At 42.3% G+C, this 24207-nt stretch overlaps 1 protein-coding gene across 3 annotated transcripts in view; it reads right to left on the reverse strand.

The window, feature by feature from the left end:
- Nucleotides 1–7031: 7031 nt before the first annotated feature.
- TNR (tenascin R) overlaps nt 7032–24207 on the reverse strand; it is a 492944-nt gene continuing 475768 nt past the window's right edge. For all 3 annotated transcript variants that reach the window (XM_077278440.1, XM_077278441.1, XM_077278442.1), the window contains one exon: nt 7032–8423. In XM_077278440.1, coding sequence (XP_077134555.1) covers nt 8313–8423 — 111 coding nt within the window. In that variant the 3' untranslated portion in view covers nt 7032–8312. The remainder of the gene's footprint in view (nt 8424–24207) is intronic.

The raw sequence follows: 24207 nt of genomic DNA on the forward strand, positions 1-24207 counted from the left end.
TGCGACCTACCATCACCATCTAGTCTACTGGGAAGCCCTGGGGACATACTTCACCTGTGGGAAGGTATACCATCTAGCTGCCATAACATCACCCCCAGCGGACGCCTCAGCAGCATCGGTCATCCTGACCGAATACCACAGGTGGCGTCACGAACACTGTACAAACTACACCTTTAATTGGACGCCCCTCAGAAGGGCCACGGACTGGGTCCGGCCACCGTGACATTCCCAGAATTGAGAGAGAGATAGACCCGGTACCGAGTATCCCATTGCCCTTACGCGTGGGGGGTGCTCCAAATGCACAGGGTGTGCCTCCAAATAGTAAATGTGCTCCACACAAGAAGCTCCCCCATTGATGCCCTAACACAGTTCTTCTATGTCCAATGAAAATACAATAAAATAGCACCCATGATGAGCTGTGCCGCTTTTCTTCTTCTCCCATCTAATCTACAGTCCAGCACTGGCAGTGCAACTAAGTGATATCATTGTGCACCTGCGATGATTAAAAAAAATATTTTTTTCTAGACTTGTGTAATTGTGCGTACAGTGTATATATATATATATATATACACTCACCGGCCACTTTATTAGGTACACCATGCTAGTAACGGGTTGGACCCCCTTTTGCCTTCAGAACTGCCTCAATTCTTCGTGGCATAGATTCAACAAGGTGCTGGAAGCATTCCTCAGAGATTTTGGTCCATATTGACATGATGGCATCACACAGTTGCCGCAGATTTGTCGGCTGCACATCCCAAAGATGCTCCATACAAGGCAGGATGGATCCATGCTTTCATGTTGTTTACGCCAAATTCTGACCCTACCATCCGAATGTCGCAGCAGAAATCGAGACTCATCAGACCAAGCAACGTTTTTCCAATCTTCTATTGTCCAATTTCGATGAGCTTGTGCAAATTGTAGCCTCCGTTTCCTGTTCTTAGCTGAAAGGAGTGGTACCCGGTGTGGTCTTCTGCTGCTGTAGCCCATCTGCCTCAAAGTTCGACGCACTGTGCGTTCAGAGATGCTCTTAGGCCTACCTTGGTTGTAACGGGTGGCGATTTGAGTCACTGTTGCCTTTCTATCAGCTCGAACCAGTCTGCCCATTCTCCTCTGACCTCTGGCATCAACAAGGCATTTCCGCCCACAGAACTGCCGCTCACTGGATTTTTTTTCTTTTTTGGACCATTCTCTGTAAACCCTAGAGATGGTTGTGCGTGAAAATCCCAGTAGATCAGCAGTTTCTGAAATACTCAGACCAGCCCTTCTGGCACCAACAACCATGCCACGTTCAAAGGCACTCAAATCACCTTTCTTCCCCATACTGATGCTTGGTTTGAACTGCAGGAGATTGTCTTGACCATGTCTACATGCCTAAATGCACTGAGTTGCCGCCATGTGATTGGCTGATTAGAAATTAAGTGTTAACAAGAAGTTGGACAGGTGTACCTAATAAAGTGGCCAGTGAGTGTATATATATATATACATACACACTATATATACAAATGTATATGCAGTTGCACAGCTTGCAGTTCAGTAATAACAGCGTTAACATGTGTCAAATAATACAATATGCTTTCATTCTGTGAGCAGCTAAGACAAAGGTGATTATATCACCCCAGGAATGTAGTAACATGCCGAATTGACATTTAACAATTGGTTTCGGTGAAGTTGCTGTTTACTGAACATGAAGTAATCTTTTTCTTTACTGGAGATGAATTAATTTGAGTTTACCCCAGCTTGTCTTGAAATCTCATGTTAAATATTAATTTTATTCTTCAATTTTTAAACATAGGAGTCGTGGGGAGATCTGCATTTAGATTATATTCTGCTGGCTCTGGCAATTTCTGGAATTGGAGTATTTGGCCCGATATTGTAAATGACTGCACTTTCATTAAACGGTCATTATGCTGAAAGAGCCGCATTGTAAAAAGCAGAAAACTTGTATTGCACAGTAGGATTTTAGCATCTGGTTCGAGACACGGTAATTTGTAACGGCTCGCTGATAGAAATGTGAGATAAAGAAGTGCCGTCCTAATAAACAAAAAATCCAAGAGTGGGAACTGTAATCCAACTGGGGCACAAGTGCAATACCGGGCACAGACTAAAGATAAAGGTGGCGCTGTTTTTGGAAGAAAGCTGTAATGTCCTACTGATCCCATATATATGCTGCATGGCAAAACCGGAAAAATTAAGCCTAAGGGTCCACACCGAAATTTTGACAACCGTCTAATGTGTACAAGGGTCTTCTGAATTTACCTTGACAGATAATGTTGAGTGACGGAATGAACAGGTAGTCCGAATTCCAATCCTTTTCTTCTCTCATAAGATGCACTTTTACCATAGGTGTCTCTTATTGGGTTCCAAAAAAGTTGAGCTTTTTTGTATATTTTGCGGAATTGGGCAAGTTATATAAGGTGTATGGGCACTTAAAGGCTCATATCTGCACTTTTCTGATAGAGTTCCAAGAAGTGGAGAAGAACACTGTTGTATTTAGGGTTGAAGAGATTTATAAAAATTCTGCTGTTTTCTTCAGGAAACAGCGCCACCCCTTCACAAAGTTTGCACGTGGTATTGCAAATTAGTCTCATTAACGTTAATGGAAGTGGGCTGCAAAATTGTTGTGGCCGACGGAGTGGGGCATGCAAATAAATTCAAATCAACTGTAATCATAAGTCATGTTGCAAGGCTTCACTAATATATGGCCCTAGATAACCAATGCTCTTTTTATCGGAAAAGGCTATAATTTGCAGGAGCGTAAATATAACAGATGCTGGAGTTGCAATGTCACCCCACCGCTGGAGACTAGGGGGTCCAAAAGCTCCCTTTTCTCATATGAAAAGACTATTAGTATTAAAGGGAATCTGTTAGCAGGTTTTTGCTATGTAATCTGAAGACATGATGCTGTAGGGGTTAAAGCACAGATTTCAGTGATGCCTCTCTTATCAAGCTCTGTGGTTTTGTTTACTTGCAATGATTATTTTAGCAACTGTAGTTGACCATTGCTGGGACACAGCAGCACATACTCCTGGTCCGACTCCGCCCCTTCTGTGATAAGCAGCTCAGGGTCTATAGTCACTGTATATAAAGAGTTTGGTGTGGGCGGTACTAGCTTTCTCATCTCTGCTGCTGCTAAATATAAAAACTCTGTTTTAGAACTGTTGTACCCAGTAAACTAAGTGATACATCGTTGGAATCAGGGTCTTTTTGCCTACATGAGATTGAGCTCAGACAAGGTAGCAAAAACCTGCTGACAATTTCCCTTTAAAGACATGTGATAGTTGGGGACATTGTTGGAGATTTTGCATTGGGGTCCAATGATAAACCACTGATTAATTGCATGTACTTTTTCTGCTATTGTCCTGCCAACAGCTATCTATTGTGTATGGAAGTTATCACTTAGCCAGTCTCATAGGACATGGTCTAGCTAGTAAATATTCTCTTTGGTGTAGAGAGACTAAAGGCCCCATCTCACTTAGCGACGCTAAAGCGATCCCGACAACGATACGACCTGTCAGGGATCGTTGCTGCGTCGCTATGTGGTCGCTGGTGAGATGTCAAACAGTGAGATCTTACTAACAATCGCAGCTGCGATCTCACTGTTTGACATCTCACCAGCGACCTGTAGCGACCTGTACAACGATGTCACATGGGAGCTATTATGACGATTCAGTGTCTGAGTCGTCAACGAGGTCGTTGGTAAGGTGTCAAACACAGCGATGTGTGCTACCCAGCGGGACCTCAACGATAAAAAAAAAGGTCCAGGCCATTCCGACACGACCAGCGATCTCACAGCAGGGGCCTAGTCGCTGCTACGTGTCACACATAGCGAGATCGCTACTGAGGTCGCTGTTGCGTCACAAAACTTGTGACTCAGCAGCGATCTCGCTAGCGATCTCACTATGTGAGACGGGGGCTTTAAATGGGTTGTTCGGTGAAAACAAGTTATCACATATATACACAGGATAGATAACTTATTGATCAGGGGATCCAATCTCTGGGACCTGCACCCATCGGCAGAATGGGACACTTTTATTCTTGTTAGAATGGAGTGGCAGTGTGCATTTGAGATGCCTGACAGGGCCGTGGGGTACTCGATACCGGGTCGGTACTTAAAGGGGATGTCACGGTGGCGGTGACCCGGTCCGTGGCCCTGGGTGCCCAAGAAAAAGGGAAGGTCTTTAAAGGGGTTTGATGAATAAAATCCTGTTTGTGATGCCAAAATAGAATGCCCACCAGGGCCTAGGGGTACTTGGTACCAAGTCCGGTAATTAAAGGGATGTGTCACGGCGGCGGCCCGTGGCCCTGGGTGCCCATGTTAAAGGGACGGTCTTTAAAGGGGTTTGTTAAATAAGGTTTGTTCGTGATGCCACCTGTGGTATTCGGTCAGAGGGGACCGATGCTGCTTAAAGGGGTCCTCTGGGGTGACTTTGTGGCAGTAGGGATGGTATGGCTTCCCACAGGTGAAGCTGGGTCCCCAGGGCTCCCGAAGTGGTGGATAGGGATGGTGCAGAAAGAAACGGAGGACACGGGGTTGCAGTCTCTTTACCTTTTTACTGAAGGTTCAGGCAGCCACAGTCCAGGGTACCGAATCACAGGTTGGAAGCAAATCTGGAATCCCCCTTACCAGGTGGAGTTGGAAGCCTTCCTTCTAGCGCTATGATGCTGTAGTCCCTTGCTGCCTTAGACCTCACACAAAGTCCTCACGTGTTCTCTCTATCCCCCTTAGGTCGGACAGTATCTCCCAAACTCCAGTCCTCACGGACCCCACAGGTCATGTTTTCAGGATTTCCATAGTGTTGTACAGGTGAGACAATTCCTGATGCCTTGATGATACTTTCACTACTTGCACAATACTAAAGAAATCCTGAAAACATGACCCGTGGGGTCCGTGAGGACTGGAGTTTGGGAATCACTGCTGTAGGACAATACCTGTATGACAGGTAACTCGAGCCTTTTTACAGGATCTCTATCACGACCCAGGCTCTATGCATTACTGTGTCTTTAGGTGTGTGGTGGACAGGTAACTTGCAATCCGCTGTCCTGCCAGTTTCTGCTGTGAGATGTAGAATACTGCACAACCTTGGTCTTCCGGCTACCGGTTTCATGCGCTACAGCGTGGAAGAAGCTCAGTCGCAGCTTCTCCCCAGCTCTTCACTTCGCCTGTGCCTCTTCTCTCCTTCATGCTCTCTGCAATCTGTTCTGCTTTCCTTTCTCTCTCCTTCCAGGAGATGCAGACTCCCATGTCTGCTCAGCTGCACTCCTCTCTTAACAGCACCATGTGAGCTGATGTTCCTCGACAAGCTCCCATCACTTGCTCTCTCCTGTCTCTCTGACAGACTGACTAACTTTCCCTCCAGACCTGAATATATATATAGGGGAGCCACCCACAAGCTGGATCAGAGCTCCCCCTTCTGGCCTGGAGTGTGAACATGTTACATGCTTGTGAATACCTGATAAGAAGAATCCTTCATCGCTTCCAAGCGTGACTTCACTCTCCCCATGAGGAAATCAGTGCCACTGTAACAACCAGGAACCTGGGGTGTTATATATTCTCAACTGCTGCTCCATTTGCTCCCACAGTGCTTTGAGCTTTTCCACCAGCCCCATAGAGAATGAATGGATCTGTGGTGAGACATCTGACCTGTCACCTTATTTTGTAACAGGGCTAAAAGTGTCCTGTTGTGGATCAACATTCTCAGTTCTGCTGATTGGTGCGAGTCCCAGCAGTTTGACCCCCATGATCTATAAGTTATACCCTATCCCATAGAAAGGTGATGACTTGTTTGCACCACACAATCACTTTAAGTCTCCCAATACAGGTTTGGCACTTTCCTCCAAGAGAATCTTTACTGGCTAGCAGGTCCAGGACACGGGCTAGGCAGGGTAGGCACCCACCTATGGTGCTTTCTCCTGCCTCTCCAAAGAAAGGTGCACTTTGTAAAAAATAAGACTTGACATTGCTGAATGCCTGCAGCTGCCTAGCCCCTTCTTCCGACCGCAGACATTCAGCACACGAGCTGCCGGGGAGCAGGCACTCAGGTGAACAGTGGCAGTGACTTGCTCACTCTCTGCACTCAATTGTATTCGCAACTATAAGATGCAAATATAATTAAAGTGAGTGCCGTCGGCTGTAATCAGCTGCCTGCTCTGCTGGAAGTCAATCAGATCGCAGTCTACTTCCGGGTCACGTCCTGTTGGAGATGACGCAAGGAAGGGACATCAGACTGTACAATGATGTCACTGGATCGCTCCGTCCAATGCCCGCTGTTGTCTAGGATAGAAAAGGAGACAGAGGCTGCAGTGGATGGGCAGCCTGGATTAGCCTGGGTGGGCGACATCAAATGAGGGGCTGTGCAGGGGATAGGAAATGAAGAGCTGTGCGGAGGACATGAAATAAGTGGTTGTGTGGGGGATGGGGGGTGTTAGGGGACGTGTTACCTTAGTCTCTGACTCATTCCTTTGCTTCGGAGTGGGGGGCGCCTTTGGCTTTATCTGTTTAGGGCCCCAAAATACCTTGTCCTGGCCCTGCTGGCTAGACTGTGTGCTATAAGAAATAGTTTAGTGATATATATATATAAACTTGCCCACTGGATAACTGCTTTTCAGAAGACAGTAAATTTAACCATAAAAAAAAAATCACTAATTATGGACTAATAATAAATGATAACTGCTACAGCAAAATAACAATTAACCAGTTTCTAAAATTCATTTTTTTCATATTCCCAAGCACTAATGGGGATGATGGTGTTTGAGGACTTTCCGCTCAAAGAAAATCCTGCCAATCTATAATTCAGTTCAGCGTTCTAATGAGAAACCATTATAATGGAATTCACAAAATAATGCTTTTTTGAATTAAAAGTAAATGGAACATATAAAGAAGGCCGTGGAGTATTTCTCATTGTGCCCGAGAAGATCCTCAGGGAGAACAAGATCCTCTGAATGGAAAACGGTTCAGTGAAATGATGTTTTGTAGATCTCACGAGGCCTTGATGGTGCTCTTCAAACTCTCAGAAAAGAGACTCTGACACACATATCATCCCATAGGAATCTTTTAATAACGTATAGAAAATGCATTAAAAAAAGGATCTATACATCAGCTAACAGCATCCAGGACTAGAGATACAAGATTACACAGGGCAATTCACCCTTTTGGCAGGCACCTCTCAGTAGTCTCTTGTTTGGCAGTTAGGACCTGCTTCCCAAATTTCTGTCATCCTTAATGCATCCTATATCCTTACCGGTCGTGCCACCTTACGTAGCACTATGTTCTCCAGTTTCTTAGAAAGTCGGGTATCCGCATATGAGTTGGCTCTAATGTAGGGGCTGGCATAAATCTAATTTGAAAATATTAAAAAAAATAAGAACACCCACCACCCCTGAAAAAAAAAAATTGGGGGGCTACTGGTAAGAAATAAATTTGGCCAAATCGGTGACACCTCTATGCTGTAAGGCAATAAAGCACTGGTGTGCTTTTTTTTTTGGCCAATGCAAAATATCAATGGCATATATGAGAAGGTCTGGATCTCCTACATAACCTAGATGATGGGTGCGGTCATAGATGGAAGTATAGGAAAGGGTCACTAAAGGTTCCTGGGTTGCTTCTGTGTCTTCAGTGCTACAAAGGAAGCCTCCTCCTCTTGCATATGTCAGGTAATGTTTTAAAAAGAGATCTCCAGTGATTAAAAAGACTTGGAAGTGCAAGAGATATGGGGCTAAAAATTTGGCACATTAATCGTTAGCAAGACAATTATTCTTGACAGTAGATAAAAAGTTTGCTGGGTTCTAAAAGGGTTTGAAGTTCCATAAAGGGCAAAGTAAATAGACAATTATACAGCACCATGCCCCAGTGGACAAGAAAAAGACAGCTGGCTGGGTGGAGGCCAGTCTTCTCGACAAGGGATACATGAGAAGTCTCCGAGGTGCTGAAAGGCTGGGGTGGTGTGTTGAAATATTTTTAATAATATATTATAATGGACAAGGGGAAATATTTTATACAATAAAGAATGTCAAGAGTAAGGAAAGTGCAGGGTTGGAGAACATTGGATAACATCAATGCTTTGCAAAAACGATGTATCAATGTTAGATTTAACAGTGGTGGGCAACATGTTGACCATTGGCAGTTGTTTATGGTGATTCAACCTTCGTAATAGCTGTAGATGCCAAGGTCCCCCGAAAAAAAAAAAAATATTGGCCACCACTGGTCTAAAACATGATCGTTGAGGGGAAAAGAATATGTTGTGTAGGTGTTTGTGCAGGTCCAACAGTGTGGGGAATAGTGAGGGGGAATATGTCGAATAATGGGTCAACTAAGATCAGAGATGAAGGGAACGTTTCTTCATTGTACGCTGGTTGTAAGGTCTCATCTTCATCTCAACAAATGGAATGGAGAACTCGTGGCCTTTCCAGTGGTACCAGTTAATTCCCTATGGAAAAAAAAGGCACATCATAAATAAGTCAATATGGTACAATACAAGCAATCAGAGGAAAAGACGCCCTCCAGATTTGTTTCTTTTAACACAAATAAATATCTTTACTTTAAATGACTTTACATTGCACTTAACAACCAGGAGTCAAAGCCAGTGAGGTGATAAACATCTAGGTGTTCATGCGGTAAGCAGCTATGATCTGCCGGCAGGCGCATTTTACTAATTTTATTTATTTTCTTTCATTAATGTTTTCAAAATAAATTATTCAGTGTATATTTTGCATATGCTGACATGACACGGAAAAGCTTGATAGGTGACATCTTCAGATAGGTTTAATTAAGTGAATAATTAGATATAGCTGTATTAATTATTCAGATATAGCTTTATGGAGATATATTTGTTCATTTTATAAATACGAACTTAAAGGAAACTTGACAGCACGGCATTACATAACTCTCTCTTCGACAACCTACAATCTGGCTTCCTTCCCCACCACTCCACTGAGACTGCCCTGACCAAAATTACTAACGACTTACTTACAGCCAAAGCTAACAGACAATTCTCTATACTCCTCCTCCTAGACCTGTCCTCTGCCTTCGACAGAGTTGACCACTGCATCCTACTACAGATCCTCTCTTCCTTTGGGGTCAAAGACATTGCCCTATCTTGGATCTCCTCATACCTTACCAACCGCACATTTAGCGTTTCCTACTCCCATACTACCTCTTCATCTCGCCCCCTCTCTGTTGGTGTCCCTCAAGGCTCTGTCCTAGGACCCTTACTCTTCTCAATCTATACACTCGGCCTGGGACAACTCATAAGGTCCTATGGCTTCCAGTACCATCTATATGCCGATGACACTCAGATCTAGCTCTCTGGCCCAGATGTCACCTCTCTGATCTCCAGAATCCCAGGGTGTCTATCTGCCATATCCGCCTTCTTCTCCTCTCGCTTCCTCAAGCTCAATGTGGACAAATCAGAACTAATTATCTTTCCTCCATCTCGCATATCTTCCCTACCTGATCTATCTATCAAAATAAATGAAATCACACTTTCCCCTGTGCCCAAAATCTGCTGCCTCGGAGTAACCCTTGACTCTGCCCTGTCCTTCAAACCGCACATCCAAGCTCTCGCCACCTCCTGTCGCCTCCAGCTCAAAAATATTTCCAGAATCCGTCCTTTCCTCAACCCACACTCTACCAAAATGCTCGTGCATGCCCTCATCATCTCCCGCCTCGACTACTGCAACATACTCCTCTGTGGCCTACCTTCTAACACTCTCGCACCCCTCCAGTCCATCCTTAATTCTGCTGCCCGACTAATCTCTCTCCTCGCTACTCCTCCGCTTCCCTTCTTTGCAAATCCCTTCACTGGCTCCCAATTTCTCAGCGTATCCAGTTTAAACTACTAATACTGACCTACAAAGCCATCCATAATCTTTCTCCTCCGTATATTTCCACACTAATCTCTCAATATCTTCCCTCACGTAATCTCCGGTCCTCCCAAGACCTCCTCCTCTCCTCCACACTTATTCGCTCCTCATCCAATCGCCTCCAAGACTTCTCCCGAATATCACCCATCCTCTGGAATTCAGTGCCCCAACACATCCGGTTATCCACTACTTTTGGATCCTTCAAAAGAAACCTGAAAACCCATCTCTTCAAAGAAGCTTACAGCCTGTAACGACCACACGGCCACCTCAACACCATTGGAGCTACTGCAACCCTCGACCTACTGTCTCCTTCCCCATAATCCTGTAGAATGTAAGCCCGCAAGGGCAGGGTCCTCGCCCCTCTGTACCAGTCAGTCATTGTTAGTTTTGTTTACTGTAAGTGACATTTGTATTTTGATGTAACCCCGTCTCATGTACAGCACCATGGAATTAATGGTGCTATATAAATAAACAATAATAATAATAATAATAATTACATAGGAAGCCGTGTTCATGGCTGGATAAGAGCTGGTCTCCCAATAAAGGAGTGATCCCCAAACCTGATACATCAAGGAGTGAGTAGCCATTGCTGGGACTTGTGGTTCAACTGTTGAGGACTTAATAAGAGAACTGCTACTGAGGGGATTTTGTTCCTATTTTATTACGTGCTCCAACGGCTTCTGCAAGTGCGCCAACAACCGCGGCAACTGGGCCCCATCGTTGGACTGTGTTACTGGCCTTGATGCAGCCATTATTGGGTGTTATTAGTTAGGAGTCTGTCATCTGCTGTCACTATTAACATTCAGACCTATTGCAAAGTATGTTTTGAATCTGTATCATAGATTGTGTGATATTATATGTTTGGCTGTTCCTTGTTATGCCCTCTGAATTTAACACCATTTATTAAGTCAAAATTCTGAAATAACAGGGATAGATAGAAACCACGGCTAGCCAACCATACTCCCATATGCCTTTTATAAATTCTGCTGGATTATAAATCCCCTCAACTGACCGTAAAGATAGAAGTCCCTCGTCTAAAAACCTTTTGCTTGTATTTCTGTAATATAACATTTTTGGGTTTTTGAAGAGTTTGTTTTTTTTCATCTCTCAAAACAAATGATATTTTAAGGGAATTTGACTGATGGAAATATTTTCCATTGGATCTTCCAGGAGGTAACTGAAGACTGAAAATGTTACTCTTCTTTGCCAATTTTTAAAAGGGACTATCTATAGGCTTTTGCCACCCAATCTGAGAGCAGAATAATGTGGAGAAAGAGACCCTGATTCCAGCAGTATGTCACTTACTAGGCTGCTTGCTGTAGTTTTGTTAAAATTACTGTTTTATCAGCAGGAGATTATCACTAGAGGACTAGCTGCTGCCAGATAGTCATCCATATTCATGAGCTCTGCATAACCCCTCCCCCACACTGATTGGTAGGTTTCTCCTTACTTTCCTCCACCTGCAGTCCACCGATCCCTGTTTGCACTCCTTCTATAAAAGTTTAGAGACATTCTGTGTCTGTAGGAAGCTTGTCTTTAGTAACAAAGAGTAAGTACAAATAGAGGGGGAGGAGGGAGATGATGCTGCAGCCTCACGTTGTGAGAGGAGAGGGGGAGCATCAGTGGGAAGTTGTTAGTGCATACAATACAGCTCTGCTTCTCTACATGGGGAAAAGCGTGATCATTCAGCATAGTAATAGCTAGACGATAGATAGACTCATAATATGCATGTTCCAAAAGAACAGACAACAAACAAACAAACCTGCAGTCAAAGTTCTCTCTATCTGTCCCCTATCTCTAGCTAACCTAGCAAATGTACTTTGCCATAAAGGGTTTTTTTTCTATAAATCTATCGTACACATGAAAAGAAGCAACTTTGCAATATATCTTATCAGAAAAATCTTTTTCCTCCAAGACTGATCATTCACTCTCAAAAGTCTCAATTCACAGATAAAATCTGTCAGTGAATACGGAATTTCCCATTATTGAGAAAGGAAATGATAAAGTTCTATGGAGAACTCTAACTGATGTTTCAGGAGAACTTGCAGCAGAATGTCTGCCTCTAGCTCCTCCCTCGCTCCTTGACAAAGCCTCAGAACGAAACGTACGTCAGAGTATTGGGGTCTCTAAGCTTGTGCTGTTCTCGTTCTTTATGGTGTCTTATTTGATATAAGCTAATATTTTATCACTATATTTATTTTTTCATGTATTTGATAATCAATGTATTTACCACTCACCTTTATTATAACTTTTTTGCTATATCTTCTATATATAGACTATTATACATTTTTAGAGACTATTACACCATTATTAACATTATACCCATTCCCTATATGTTTTATTGTGAACTTTTTTTGTGCCTAGGTTACCAATATTTTAATGTCTTTTAATTAATACATATTAATAAACTAAAAGAAAAAAAAGATGAATTAAAAAACATCTTTATTTGGATATTCACTCCTCTTGGTAGGTTACTCAGTGCTTTGATTGTGAATATCCACCTATAGTAATATGATATTATTTATATTGTGGTGTATTTCCATTGGATTTTAAAAGCACCAACTGTAATCTCTCTCAGTAATGGAATAATGTATATTCACTGAAGAGGGAGGAGAGAGAAAGAGGAGAGAGAAGGAGGAGAGAGAAGAAGGAGAGAGGAGAGTGGTAGGAGAGAAAAGGAGGAGAGAGAAGAGGGAGAGAGGAGAGTGGGAGGAGAGAGGAACGAGAGAGAGGGAGAGAAGGAGAGTGGGAGGAGAGAAAGGGAGGAGAGAGGGAGGAGAGAGGGAGAAGAGGAGGGAGAGAGGGAGAAGAGAGGGAGGAGAGAAGGAGGAGAGAGGGAGAGAGGAGAGAGGGAGGAGAGAGAGGGAGGATAGAGAGGAAGGCGAGAGAGAGGAAGGAGAGAGGGAAAGAGGAGGAGAGAGAAGGAGGAGAGGGAAGAGAGAGGGAGGAAGAGTAGAAAGAGAGAGAGAGAGAGAGGGAGGAGAGAAGGAGGGAGGAGAGAGGGAGGGAGGAAAGAGGGAGGAGAGAGAGAAAAAAGTTCTCCTTTGACTTCTGTGGGGTTCGGGTTCTGGTTAAACTTTGGGTAGAGTTCTGGTACATGAACAGAACTCTTGGACTAAAGTTTGGTTGAGCCCAACAAACCAGAACTTCCACGGTGCCGCTCATGCCTAGTTGTGTATGTTGAAATAGTCTTTTATGACCTGAGCTGAGGATTAACATTTTATTTTTTACATTTTTGTATTACAAAGAATATTACCTTCAGTCTAAATTGTCTTTGCAGATTTGCAGAAATCCTTAGCGACTTGTATTATTCCTATAATATGCTGTGCATCACCTTAGATGTATGGTATATGGCAAGCAGTGACATTATATTGTAATTTTACACTGCAGTTTTCAGCTCCAGGGAAATGTAAAATCATATCTAATGCTATTTCACAAGATTCATTAAAGTAAATCACAAATGACCTTGCCAGAGTAAGTGTTTTAATGTGTAATTAAGTGTTCCTCATCAAGAGGCCTGTACCAGTCCACATCGCTTGTACACAGTACATTATTTTCATTGATTTTCACCAGTGTAATTGAGATGTAATTTTAGCTTGGAAGCATCTTCTAGATATGTACGTTTCCTTACAGCCATCATTTTTTTTTTTTAACGTTAGCAATCAATAAAGGCGCTAAGAAAGCGAAGGCCGGCTGACAGATATTTATACGTACAGCCATTCATAATTCATAGTCTTTTGGTCATAGGACTCAACTTTGAAAAATGGTTTCAAGACATAGTTATAAAATGTCTCATCATTCAAATAGATTATCATCAATGTAATTCCGAATATCACAATATCTAATTATTTTTAATCATTTCAGCCATTTTGATAAACCAACAGTTTCACCCGACCATAGATACATGAACAAATGTAGGAAAATTGAGTTGGTTTTGTTCAAAATAACGTCACCACTAGTGATGAGCAAGCAGGCTCGTGTCCTAATGGAGTATTTTGGCGTGCTCGAAAAAAAATGCTCGAGTCCCTGCGGCTACATGTCTCTCGGCAGTTAGACAGCCGCAACATATGCAGGGATTAGCTGTTTGTTAGGCAATCCCTGCAAATGTTGCAGCCGTCGAACAGCCAAGAGACATGCAACCGCAGGGACTCAAGCATTTCTTTTTCGAGCATGCCAAAATACTCTATTAGGACACCTTATCTGAGCACGCTTGCACATCACCAGTCACCACCATTTACAACAAAGGAATTTATAATGGGCAACAATGGTGAATTCGGATATACGCCCATTGGTGCAATTCAAGGTTATACATGATTTTGGTATTTTTGCAAAACAGATGCAGCTATTTTATTTTTACAGACCCTGAACACAGCTTTCTGTAGTAAGATTACCTGCATTCTCATAATGGCAAATCAGAAAGAACACATTGGGGTGGTTAAAAGGAATCTGTCAGTAGGATCAATCCTCTTAAACCATCGATATGGTCACGTTCGTCACAGGAGGTTGAATAAATGATACCTTAATGTATGTGCTCCAACGTGTTATTCAAGAGAAATTCACATTTTTCTTAATATGTAAATGAGCTGTTAAGATCTATGGGCTGGATGTAGATTTCTCTGAGAATCTGCCTCCAGAGATTATTTTAAATGAAAGAGGGTATTACTATTGTGAGACATGTAGACTAGGATAGCAGACTGTCAGTTATTACATGTCTCACATTTTGGCAATGTTTTACTTTTCATATCATGATCCAAATTTAAAACAAAAAACTAAATTGGAAATCTTGCAACTTTAACAGTGGCCACTAGGGCTATTTTAGATAATTAATTGTCCTTTCAGGGAGAGTTTACAGCAGGACTCCACATTATCAGAGGGTTACAATGAGAAGTAACTAGTGATGAGCGAACATGCTCGGATAACATCTTATCCAAGCATGCTTCGTGTTATCCACGTATCTCGGGTGTCCTCGAATAATATGTTTGAGTCCCTATGGCTGCATGTCTCGCGTCTGTCAGACAGCCGCAACATAAGCAGGGATTGCCTAACAAACAGGCTAAATATGGCAAAAAAACAAAGAAAAAATAAAGATAGCATAAAATAACATAAAGACCCCGGGTATACGCCTTTCAAGTCTTACAGGCTCTTAGTGTTGACTAGTGAATTTTTCCACTATTTCTTCCATGGTTTCAGCTCAGGAGTCAGCCAGATCCCTCCATGGACTGCGATCTGCTTCAATATATCTTCTACACCGGAGCCTATCTGGGTAAGCACCATGAGGAATGATATGAACTCTGCATTGTTTTGAGGTCCTGTGTGTTAGGCTATGGAAGCATGAAGTGTTCAGTTGGTGTCCAAATGGTCCACAGTTTACTTTTGCAATGTGATGTACTTGCTTTGCTGTTTAGGAAGATAATAAAGGTCTTTCTATCACTGCACTGTCAAAACTATAGGTGCATTTACACTGCATGATTATCATGAAGGAGCATTCCTAGAAATGGTGACTTCACGATAATTATGCAGTGTAAATACAATGATTGTCACCCGATGAACTAGCAAAATGCTTGTTCCTCAAGTGAAATTATCTTCTGGTTTGCCACTCCTTATATCCAGTGTGAAAATACACAGATGTCCTTGATGAAGGCCTATTGTTGGTCGAAACATTGGACAATATTTATCTGTCTTTCTTGTGGTGCTGGATTGGAATTAAGTCTTTATATAGCAAGATTTACTACTCTCGTCTTCTTCTGTGCTGAAGTCCCCACTACAATGTTATAGGATTACTGTCATTTCCTTAAGCACGACCTTCTTATTAGCAGTGTTGCCAGCTTGTCTTTACGTGTGCCTATGCAACTGATGGGTTATCATTATCATAAACACAGACAACCTCTTTAAGAAGATCATACCAACAGCCAAACATGCTGGGAGATACTGATGGAAGACTTTACCGCCTCCGGAGCTGAACATCAATATTTAGTTGGACAACTTGCCACTATGAATTGTGCACTGTACCAGAAATCTCTTAAGAACAATGTCTGGTCATCTGTCAGCAAGACGAAGCTGAAACATAATTAGTTTATGCAGCAAGACAATGATCCAAAACATTAAAGCAAGTCTACATCTCAACGGCTGAATGGCCACAACATTAAGATCTTGATTTGTTTAGGTAAAGTCCTGAATTGACCTGAAAATGTATGAAAACGAATAAACATGCCCGAATTCCACCAGTACATGAGAAGAATGGATGTGAAAGAATGCTATCAAACTTGGAAGATTGTATGGCTTAGAACAGGGGGTAAGCAATTATTTTTCCTGAGGGGCCATATAAGAGACTGTTGTGGAGGCAGAACCAATAGACTGAAAGTAATTCTGCTCAATATTATTGTGGAGATCAGACTGAAAGAATCCATTGTGTCTTTCTCCTGAAACAGCTGGCTTATTTCAAGATAACTTAAGCAAAGTTGACATTTCCTTTTATGGACGCATTCCTTCTGTGTTGTAACCTTTTACCTACATACCAGAAATTGAATCTTATCTCTAGTATAGACTGTTATTGTATAAGGATGTGAGATATGAGCGCTTGTACGCATGTCTGTAAAATGTTTAACTTTTTTCTATATAAAAGGAGGGGGTACAGCCCAGTGAGTCAGACGTGCTCCTGGGCTTCCCCTGTATATGATCACACAACCTTTTGTGCTGCGTGTCATTTCACTGGGATCCCTACCTCTAGTAAGCCAGGGACTGAGAAGGACTTAACATTACTCTGGCGCACCGAACAGGGACCTGAGGTGAGAGTATTTGCTCGAGATTTACCTGCGGATACGGACAACGGAGATCTGGGATAATAGACGGCAAATGAACTGCAAAACCTGGCCAGGTAAGAGACATTATTAGTTCTCTTTTATCTGCCCTGTATTATCCGAAAGATCTCTATGAGCCGTGTCACGCTGGGTTAGTCTAGTAGTGAGTAGATACCTATAAAACTCGGGTTACCATATTGTATAGATTTATGAGTCCTGTCCCTGGCAGTGTGTGAACAGTGTGAAGGTTGTGGTATGTTGTGAAAGAAGAGCAAAAGTGCGTAGAAAAATAAGCCGAAATAGTTGGGGTATAAGCCTTATACATGGAAGTCAGCCTAACTGGGTCATGTGGTTGCGTTCTTCTTCTCCGCCCATGCTTGACTCTTATTAAGTGCTTAAACCTCCTTCATTTCTGGATAAGGTTTGATAGAATGAGCCCAGGACGCGGAATCATGAGCCTGGGACAAGTATGCTAACTGACACAGAAAGTTTTGTGATCTGTATGGTGTTGCTGAGTCTGTTTGCGTGCATAATAGCACTTAAGTACGTCCTGCATATTAGAAGAAATGGAGCAGACGAGCCTTTCAATATTTTAGCTCCCTAGGAGAGAAGGCAACGAGACGCCACCAACAGAGGAAGTGGTTGTCCAAACGTCACCTAGGGTAGTCATAGCTAATATTGAAAAAGAAAAATGGGAAATAAACAGACAAAAACCGTCTTAGGACAAGTGGAAGCAGCAGATATCATACAGGAAAGATGTGGAAAGATAGTCAGAAGGCAGATTAGGAGGGTAAGAGAAAAATTGGGAATTTCAGAAGCACTTATGTTCAGTACAGAATGGGAAAAACTGAGTAAAGAACGAGGTGGAATTATCAAAGACAATGGGTGGGAAGAAATCATACATTGTATGATAGAGGTCTCAAAAACAGCTAAAGAGGAGAATTGGAAGTACGATCCAGACACTTCCAAATGGATCATGGGGAAGGGAAAAAGTTGTGACATAATCCCGCCACCTTACCTAGATCCAAAAGCCCAATCATTTGTACCATCTGGAAGAGCAGAAGGAGGAAAACAATTTCCAGCCTTGTATCCCAATCTTGGTGGGGTAGGAGGATGGGAATGTTCACACTGTGGACAACAAAATCCAGATTGGAGAAATGATTGCCTAGCCTGTGGTACACCTAGATATGGCGCTGTACTTGCCCCTGTTAGGGTAGTACCAAGACCCTTTAGGGAACCTGGTGCTGATGGGGTAATGAACACCAGATATCATCAGACCAGACAATACTTTCCTTGGTCCCCTGCTGAGGGTATGTCCCTCCTGCATAATGCGCCTGATCCCACTCAATATCCTATCCGATTTGCGCAGTATATACAACAAATCATGCAGACTCATGCTGGGGTCTGGGCGGACGGGGAAGAATTATGTAGAATGAAAATGTCCCCCGGACTTTTTCAGGAATTATTGACACACCTACAGCCCAATAGACCAGTGGCAGAAGGGGGTGCCTTACAGACAGAAGCATCAGGTACCCAGTTCACAGAGGCATTAATAATTTTCATGAGAGGAAAACAGAGGGAAAGGGGGTCTACAGGTGTGATTATGCAGAAATTTGGGCAAAGTATTGAAGAATATAGTCAAGAACTAGAAAATAGCTTTAGGGATGAAGGATTGGATTTGACTGATGCTTCAGTAAGGAGACTTTTTACAAAACAATTGATAGAGGGGCTAGATCCGAAAATCAGAGAAAAATTTAAATCCTCTACTCCAGATTGGAGAACAATTGAACAACCAAATATTGTGAAACAACGATGTTTAGGAATAGTCATGGATATGAGAGAGAATCGTAAGCCTGTTAGAATAGCACAAGCTAATACAGGAGGAAGAGTGAGACACAATTTTTCTTGCCACTACTGTAAAAAGCCAGGTCATTTTCAAAGAGAGTGCAGGAAGAAGTTGGCAGATATAAAGTCAGGCAAATTTGTTCCCAGAAATAACCCTCCCCAAATGGACAACCAGCAGAAATCTACCATCATAGATGGTTCCATACCAGATTCAGATTGACTCGATGTGTTACAAACTTCCCTACCAGCTAGAAGACCTATTATACAGGTGAATGTGGGGGGGAGAGAGATTCCATTTTTGATAGATACAGGTGCAACTTCCTCAATTTTGAATCAAGATTTTCTTCCGAATCCGGAAGATATTTCAGAACAAACAACTTTTGCTGAGGGTTATGATGGGGTAATTCGAACACTGCCATATACTGTGCCCCTAGAGGTCTCATTAGGACCTAAATGTTTTGCATCCAGATTTTTGTATGCCAGAGGTGCCCCAACATGTTTGTTAGGAACTGATGTCCTAAAGAAATTAGAAGCTAACATCAATTTTAGGGACGATGGCACAGTTATGTTGACTATCCCTGATGATGCAGAAACATTAGAACAATATGTCAGAATTCAGGCTTTTGAGGATTATACTGAAGAAAAAGAGTACACCACAGATCTAGACCTCTCAATGATCCCAGAAACACTGTGGGCACAGGGTGACACTGATGTGGGATTATTGCATATCTCTCCTGTAAAATTATCTGTGCAACCAGGAACTGTTCTCCCACAGCTCAGACAATACCCTGTGAGTGCCCAGCAGGAACTAGCAATTACAAAACAGATAGAGGAATACAGAGAGAAAGGAGTTTTGGTAGAGATACAATCACCTGCTAACACTCCTCTGTATCCAGTCAAGAAGAGAACTCTTGATAAGGGTTCTATGCCCAAATATCGTATGGTACATGATCTAAGAGAAATAAACAAAGTTCTAGATCCAATCACCCCAGTTGTACCCAATCCTCATACGTTACTATCACAGATACCAGCCAGTTCTCAAGTGTTTACTGTAATAGATCTTTCAAATGCATTTTTCTCGGTTCCTTTACACCAAGATAGTTGGCATTTGTTTGCATTTACATTTAAGGGCAAACAGTTGGCGTGGACACGCCTTCCACAGGGAATGATACACTCCCCTACTCTTTATTCAAATGCCCTACAAACAGTTCTTCAAAGGTTTGAACCTGAATCACAGGTAGTAATTTTGCAGTATGTGGATGACATACTACTTTGCTGCCCAGATCTAGAAACCGCAGAAAGGTCCACTGTGAGTTTACTATGTTTTCTAGAAAAAGAAGGGTGTAAAGTGAATAGACAAAAGCTACAAGTTTGTCAGATCAAAGTGGTCTTTCTAGGTCATTGCATTTCTCAAGGTAAAAAGCATCTTACACCTCAAAGAACTGAAGCAATAAGACAGATGAATGAGCCTAGAAATCATAAACAGCTACGAGCATTTTTAGGAATAGTGTCTCATTGTAGACAATGGATTATACATGCCAGTCAACTAATGCAACCACTGTATGACTGCGTAAAAAGTGAACCTTATTTGTTGACAAAAGAAGGTCAGATTTCGTTCCAACAATTAAAAGATGCCCTTGTTTCAGCTCCAGCGTTAGGGCTACCAGACTACACCAAACCATTTCAGCTTATGGCTGCAGAAGTTGATTCCCATGCTACAGGAGTTCTTACCCAGAAGCATGCAGGGAAACAAAGACCAATTGCATATCTTTCAGCAAGGTTAGATCCCGTAGCTAGAGCAGCGCCAACCTGTGTACGTGTAGTTGTTGCTGTCTCACTATTGTTGGACAAAGCATCAGAAATTGTCCTAGAGCATCCACTCACAGTTCAAACTACACATGATGTTTATGGGATATTAAACCAGGTCCAACCAAAACACATTTCCATGGCCAGACATTTGCGGCTACAGTGTTCTTTGCTGCTCCCCTCTACTATCACATTTGCAAGGCTTCAGACTCTTAATTTAGCAACACTGCTACCTCTCGAGTCTGAAGGGGGGAATAAGGACACTGATCCACACGCAAATTTTTTCCCTACAGACACACATGATTGTACAGAGCTCATTTTACAAGAAACAGCAGGCTTACCCAATGTATCCGAAACACCACTTCAAAATCCAGATTTAGAGCTGTTTATAGATGGTAGTAGGTTTGCAGATGACACAGGTAACTTCCATACAGGGTATGCAGTTGTGTCAGAATCTGAAACTCTCAAAGCAGAACCACTTCCACCAAAACAGTCTGCACAAGAAGCAGAACTAACAGCATTGATTGAAGCGCTAAAAATAGCTGAGAATCAGACAGCTAATATATACACTGATTCTAGGTATGCACATGGTATTGTGTTTGATTTTGGAGTAATCTGGAGAGCTAGAGGTTACATGACAGCATCAGGACAACCTGTAAAACATGCTTCTTTGATCAAACAGATCTTAGAGGCTGCACAAGAAACAAAAGAAGTAGCAGTAATTAAGGTAGCTGCACATGTGAGACTCGACACTAGGGAATCTAGGGGAAATGATAGGGCTGACAAAGCAGACAAAGCAGCGGCAGTCAAACCCTTACGACAGGTTCATACTGTAAACCTCACAGAAAATACTGAAGATAGACTGAGACAAGCACAGGAAGATGCAGGAGAAGAGGAGAGGGACAGGTGGAAAAAGGAAGGGGCAGAAGAACAAGCAGGAATTTGGAAGAAAGATGGACTAATATGTCTACCTAGAGCCTGGTACCCGATTGTAGTTGGTGGACTGCACCACCCTACTCATGTGTCTGCAAATGCAATGACACTACTGGCAAAGCAAGTCTGGTTGGCTCCAGGTTTTGGCAACTACGCAAGAGACTATTGTGCTGCATGCGTTATATGCCTGGCACATAATCCCGGACAGACGACAAAGACCCCTATGAAGCACCACGTCCGACCTCTCTATCCGTTTCAGCGATTACAAATAGACTTTATCCAGCTGCCAAAAAGTAATGGGTATGAGTATGTGTTGGTGTGTGTGGACATGTTCTCAGGGTGGCCAGAGGCCTATCCAGTTCGGAAGGCTTCAGCTAAAAACACTGCTGTAAAGCTAGTTGCCGAACTGATACCCCGTTACGGTCTCCCTGAAGTGATCGAGTCAGATAGGGGTACTCATTTCACTGGAGAAATATTTCAAAATGTACTGAAAATGTTGGGTGTTGAAAGTCAGTTACACACTCCGTATCATCCTCAAAGTTCTGGTAAGGTGGAACGCATGAATGGAACTTTAAAATTAAAAATACAGAAAGCCATGGCTGAAACAGGAAAGCCTTGGACAGAATGCCTTCCACTGGCCCTTTACTCAATACGCAATACCCCAAGGGGTAAGACTAAACTGTCTCCATATGAAATTTTGTTTGGTAGGACTGCCAATTTAGGATGTTATTTTCCACAGCAACTTGTGTTAAATATTGAGTCATTGACTTCTTATGTGCAAAATCTTCAGAAACAATTAACTAAGGTGCATGCACAAGTTTTTGCTTCCCTTCCAGATCCTGACAACATTGAAGGAAGTCACAAGTTGGAACCAGGTGATCAAGTCTATGTAAAAAGACACACCAGAAAGGCTCTAGAACCAAGGTTTGACGGACCCTTCCAAGTCCTGTTGACAACACCTACATCAGTCAAGCTTGAAGGAAAGGCATCATGGATACATGCAAGCCATTGCAAAAAAGCAGGACAAAACTCATGATATTGATGTTAATAGTATTAACCACGACAAAGGCATGGGAAAGACTAAATTCTCTAACCCCTTTGAACAATAGATTCGTACAACATCATAGAAAATTAGTGCATGACTTGTTAAACAATACACAAACCCTGACAGATTGTTGTATCTGTACCCATTCACCGGTATCAGCCACAAGTATACCTTTTCTAGCAGTTCCCGTATCAGCAGAAGAAATATTCGCTTGGCCTAATTGTTCAGACAAACTGGCCAATAACCAAACTGGTAATGCTAGGCTGTGGAATACTACAATCGCCATACCAATTGTGGGATGGGTAGAATTTCCTTGGTGGCAGGGTAATCTCTCAGGGAGTAATACACATCTACAATATTTAGCATTCAAGGGAGGAAAATGGGTACCTAGGAATAAGACTGGATTAACTGATCTAGGACAGGTCCCCACTGAAAATCTACAGCTCAGTTTCAGTACAACCGTCCCTTCCTCTGATGCCTTCAAACCTGTAGTATTGGAAAGATACATACACAATAGAAATTGGGAACATTCTGAGTTGTTCCCTCAAGGTAATGCAAGTGATTGTACAAGCAAACCGGGGAACCTGGTTTGTAATGAATCTGATGAGTATGACATTTAAATTAAAGGACGTACAACGACTCAGAGATCAGTATGACAAAGATAATGACCAGAATAAGGATAGCTGGTGGTCAGATACCTTTTCTTTTCTTAACCCAGCCAGCTGGTTCAGAGGGATCGGTGGGTGGGTTGCTGGGATTATGCAGAGCATAATACATATAGTTATGATTATTGTAGTCATATACGTACTATTCCAGATTGTGCTCAAGGGTATCTCAGTATGCACAGATAAACTTTGTGTAATAGATGCAAGAGTATAAATTAATATTACCGTACTAATTTTTGTTTTTATATACTGCTAAAGAAGAAAATAATTTGCGATAGAAGAATTAATACTAGATTTGATTCTCTTATTAATAATATAAGTGTGTACATGTGTAATACCAAAAATAAAGGCTTTGTCTTTAGCCCTGTGGTAATAAATAAAAGAATATGTCAAAGGGGGGAATTGTGGAGATCAGACTGAAAGAATCCATTGTGTCTTTCTCCTGAAACAGCTGGCTTATTTCAAGATAACTTAAGCAAAGTTGACATTTCCTTTTATGGACGCATTCCTTCTGTGTTGTAACCTTTTACCTACATACCAGAAATTGAATCTTATCTCTAGTATAGACTGTTATTGTATAAGGATGTGAGATATGAGCGCTTGTACGCATGTCTGTAAAATGTTTAACTTTTTTCTATATAAAAGGAGGGGGTACAGCCCAGTGAGTCAGACGTGCTCCTGGGCTTCCCCTGTATATGATCACACAACCTTTTGTGCTGCGTGTCATTTCACTGGGATCCCTACCTCTAGTAAGCCAGGGACTGAGAAGGACTTAACAATTATCATATTAAATTGTATTAATTTTATCTCTTAATACTAAGCAGAATTAAATATGTTGACTCGCTGCTACTACTAATACAGGATAGGGCTTATTGTAATGTGTATTTCTATCAGTAGCAGTTAAACAAAACCATATAAATGACTGATTTTTATAAAGTTTATTCAAAACAGTAAATCATTAATATTATTCAGCCCTCATATATTGATCAACAGTTCTCCCGCACATTATGATGCCCCCGCACAGTATGATGCCCACCACACAGTATGATTCCCCCACAGAACCCAAGACAATATGATTTCCCCACAGCCCTCCCCATACAGTGTGATCCCCACAGAGCCCCCTAACACAGTATAATGCCTTCCACGCCCTACACTGTATGGCTGCTTATAGTACAGTTCCCCCACACACAGTATGATGCCCCACCACACTCCCACACACAGGATACACCCTCAGTCCACCCTCCCACACAGTATGGTA

This window comes from Ranitomeya variabilis, chromosome 8 (assembly GCF_051348905.1).
Source record: "Ranitomeya variabilis isolate aRanVar5 chromosome 8, aRanVar5.hap1, whole genome shotgun sequence".
NCBI lineage: Eukaryota > Metazoa > Chordata > Amphibia > Anura > Dendrobatidae > Ranitomeya > Ranitomeya variabilis.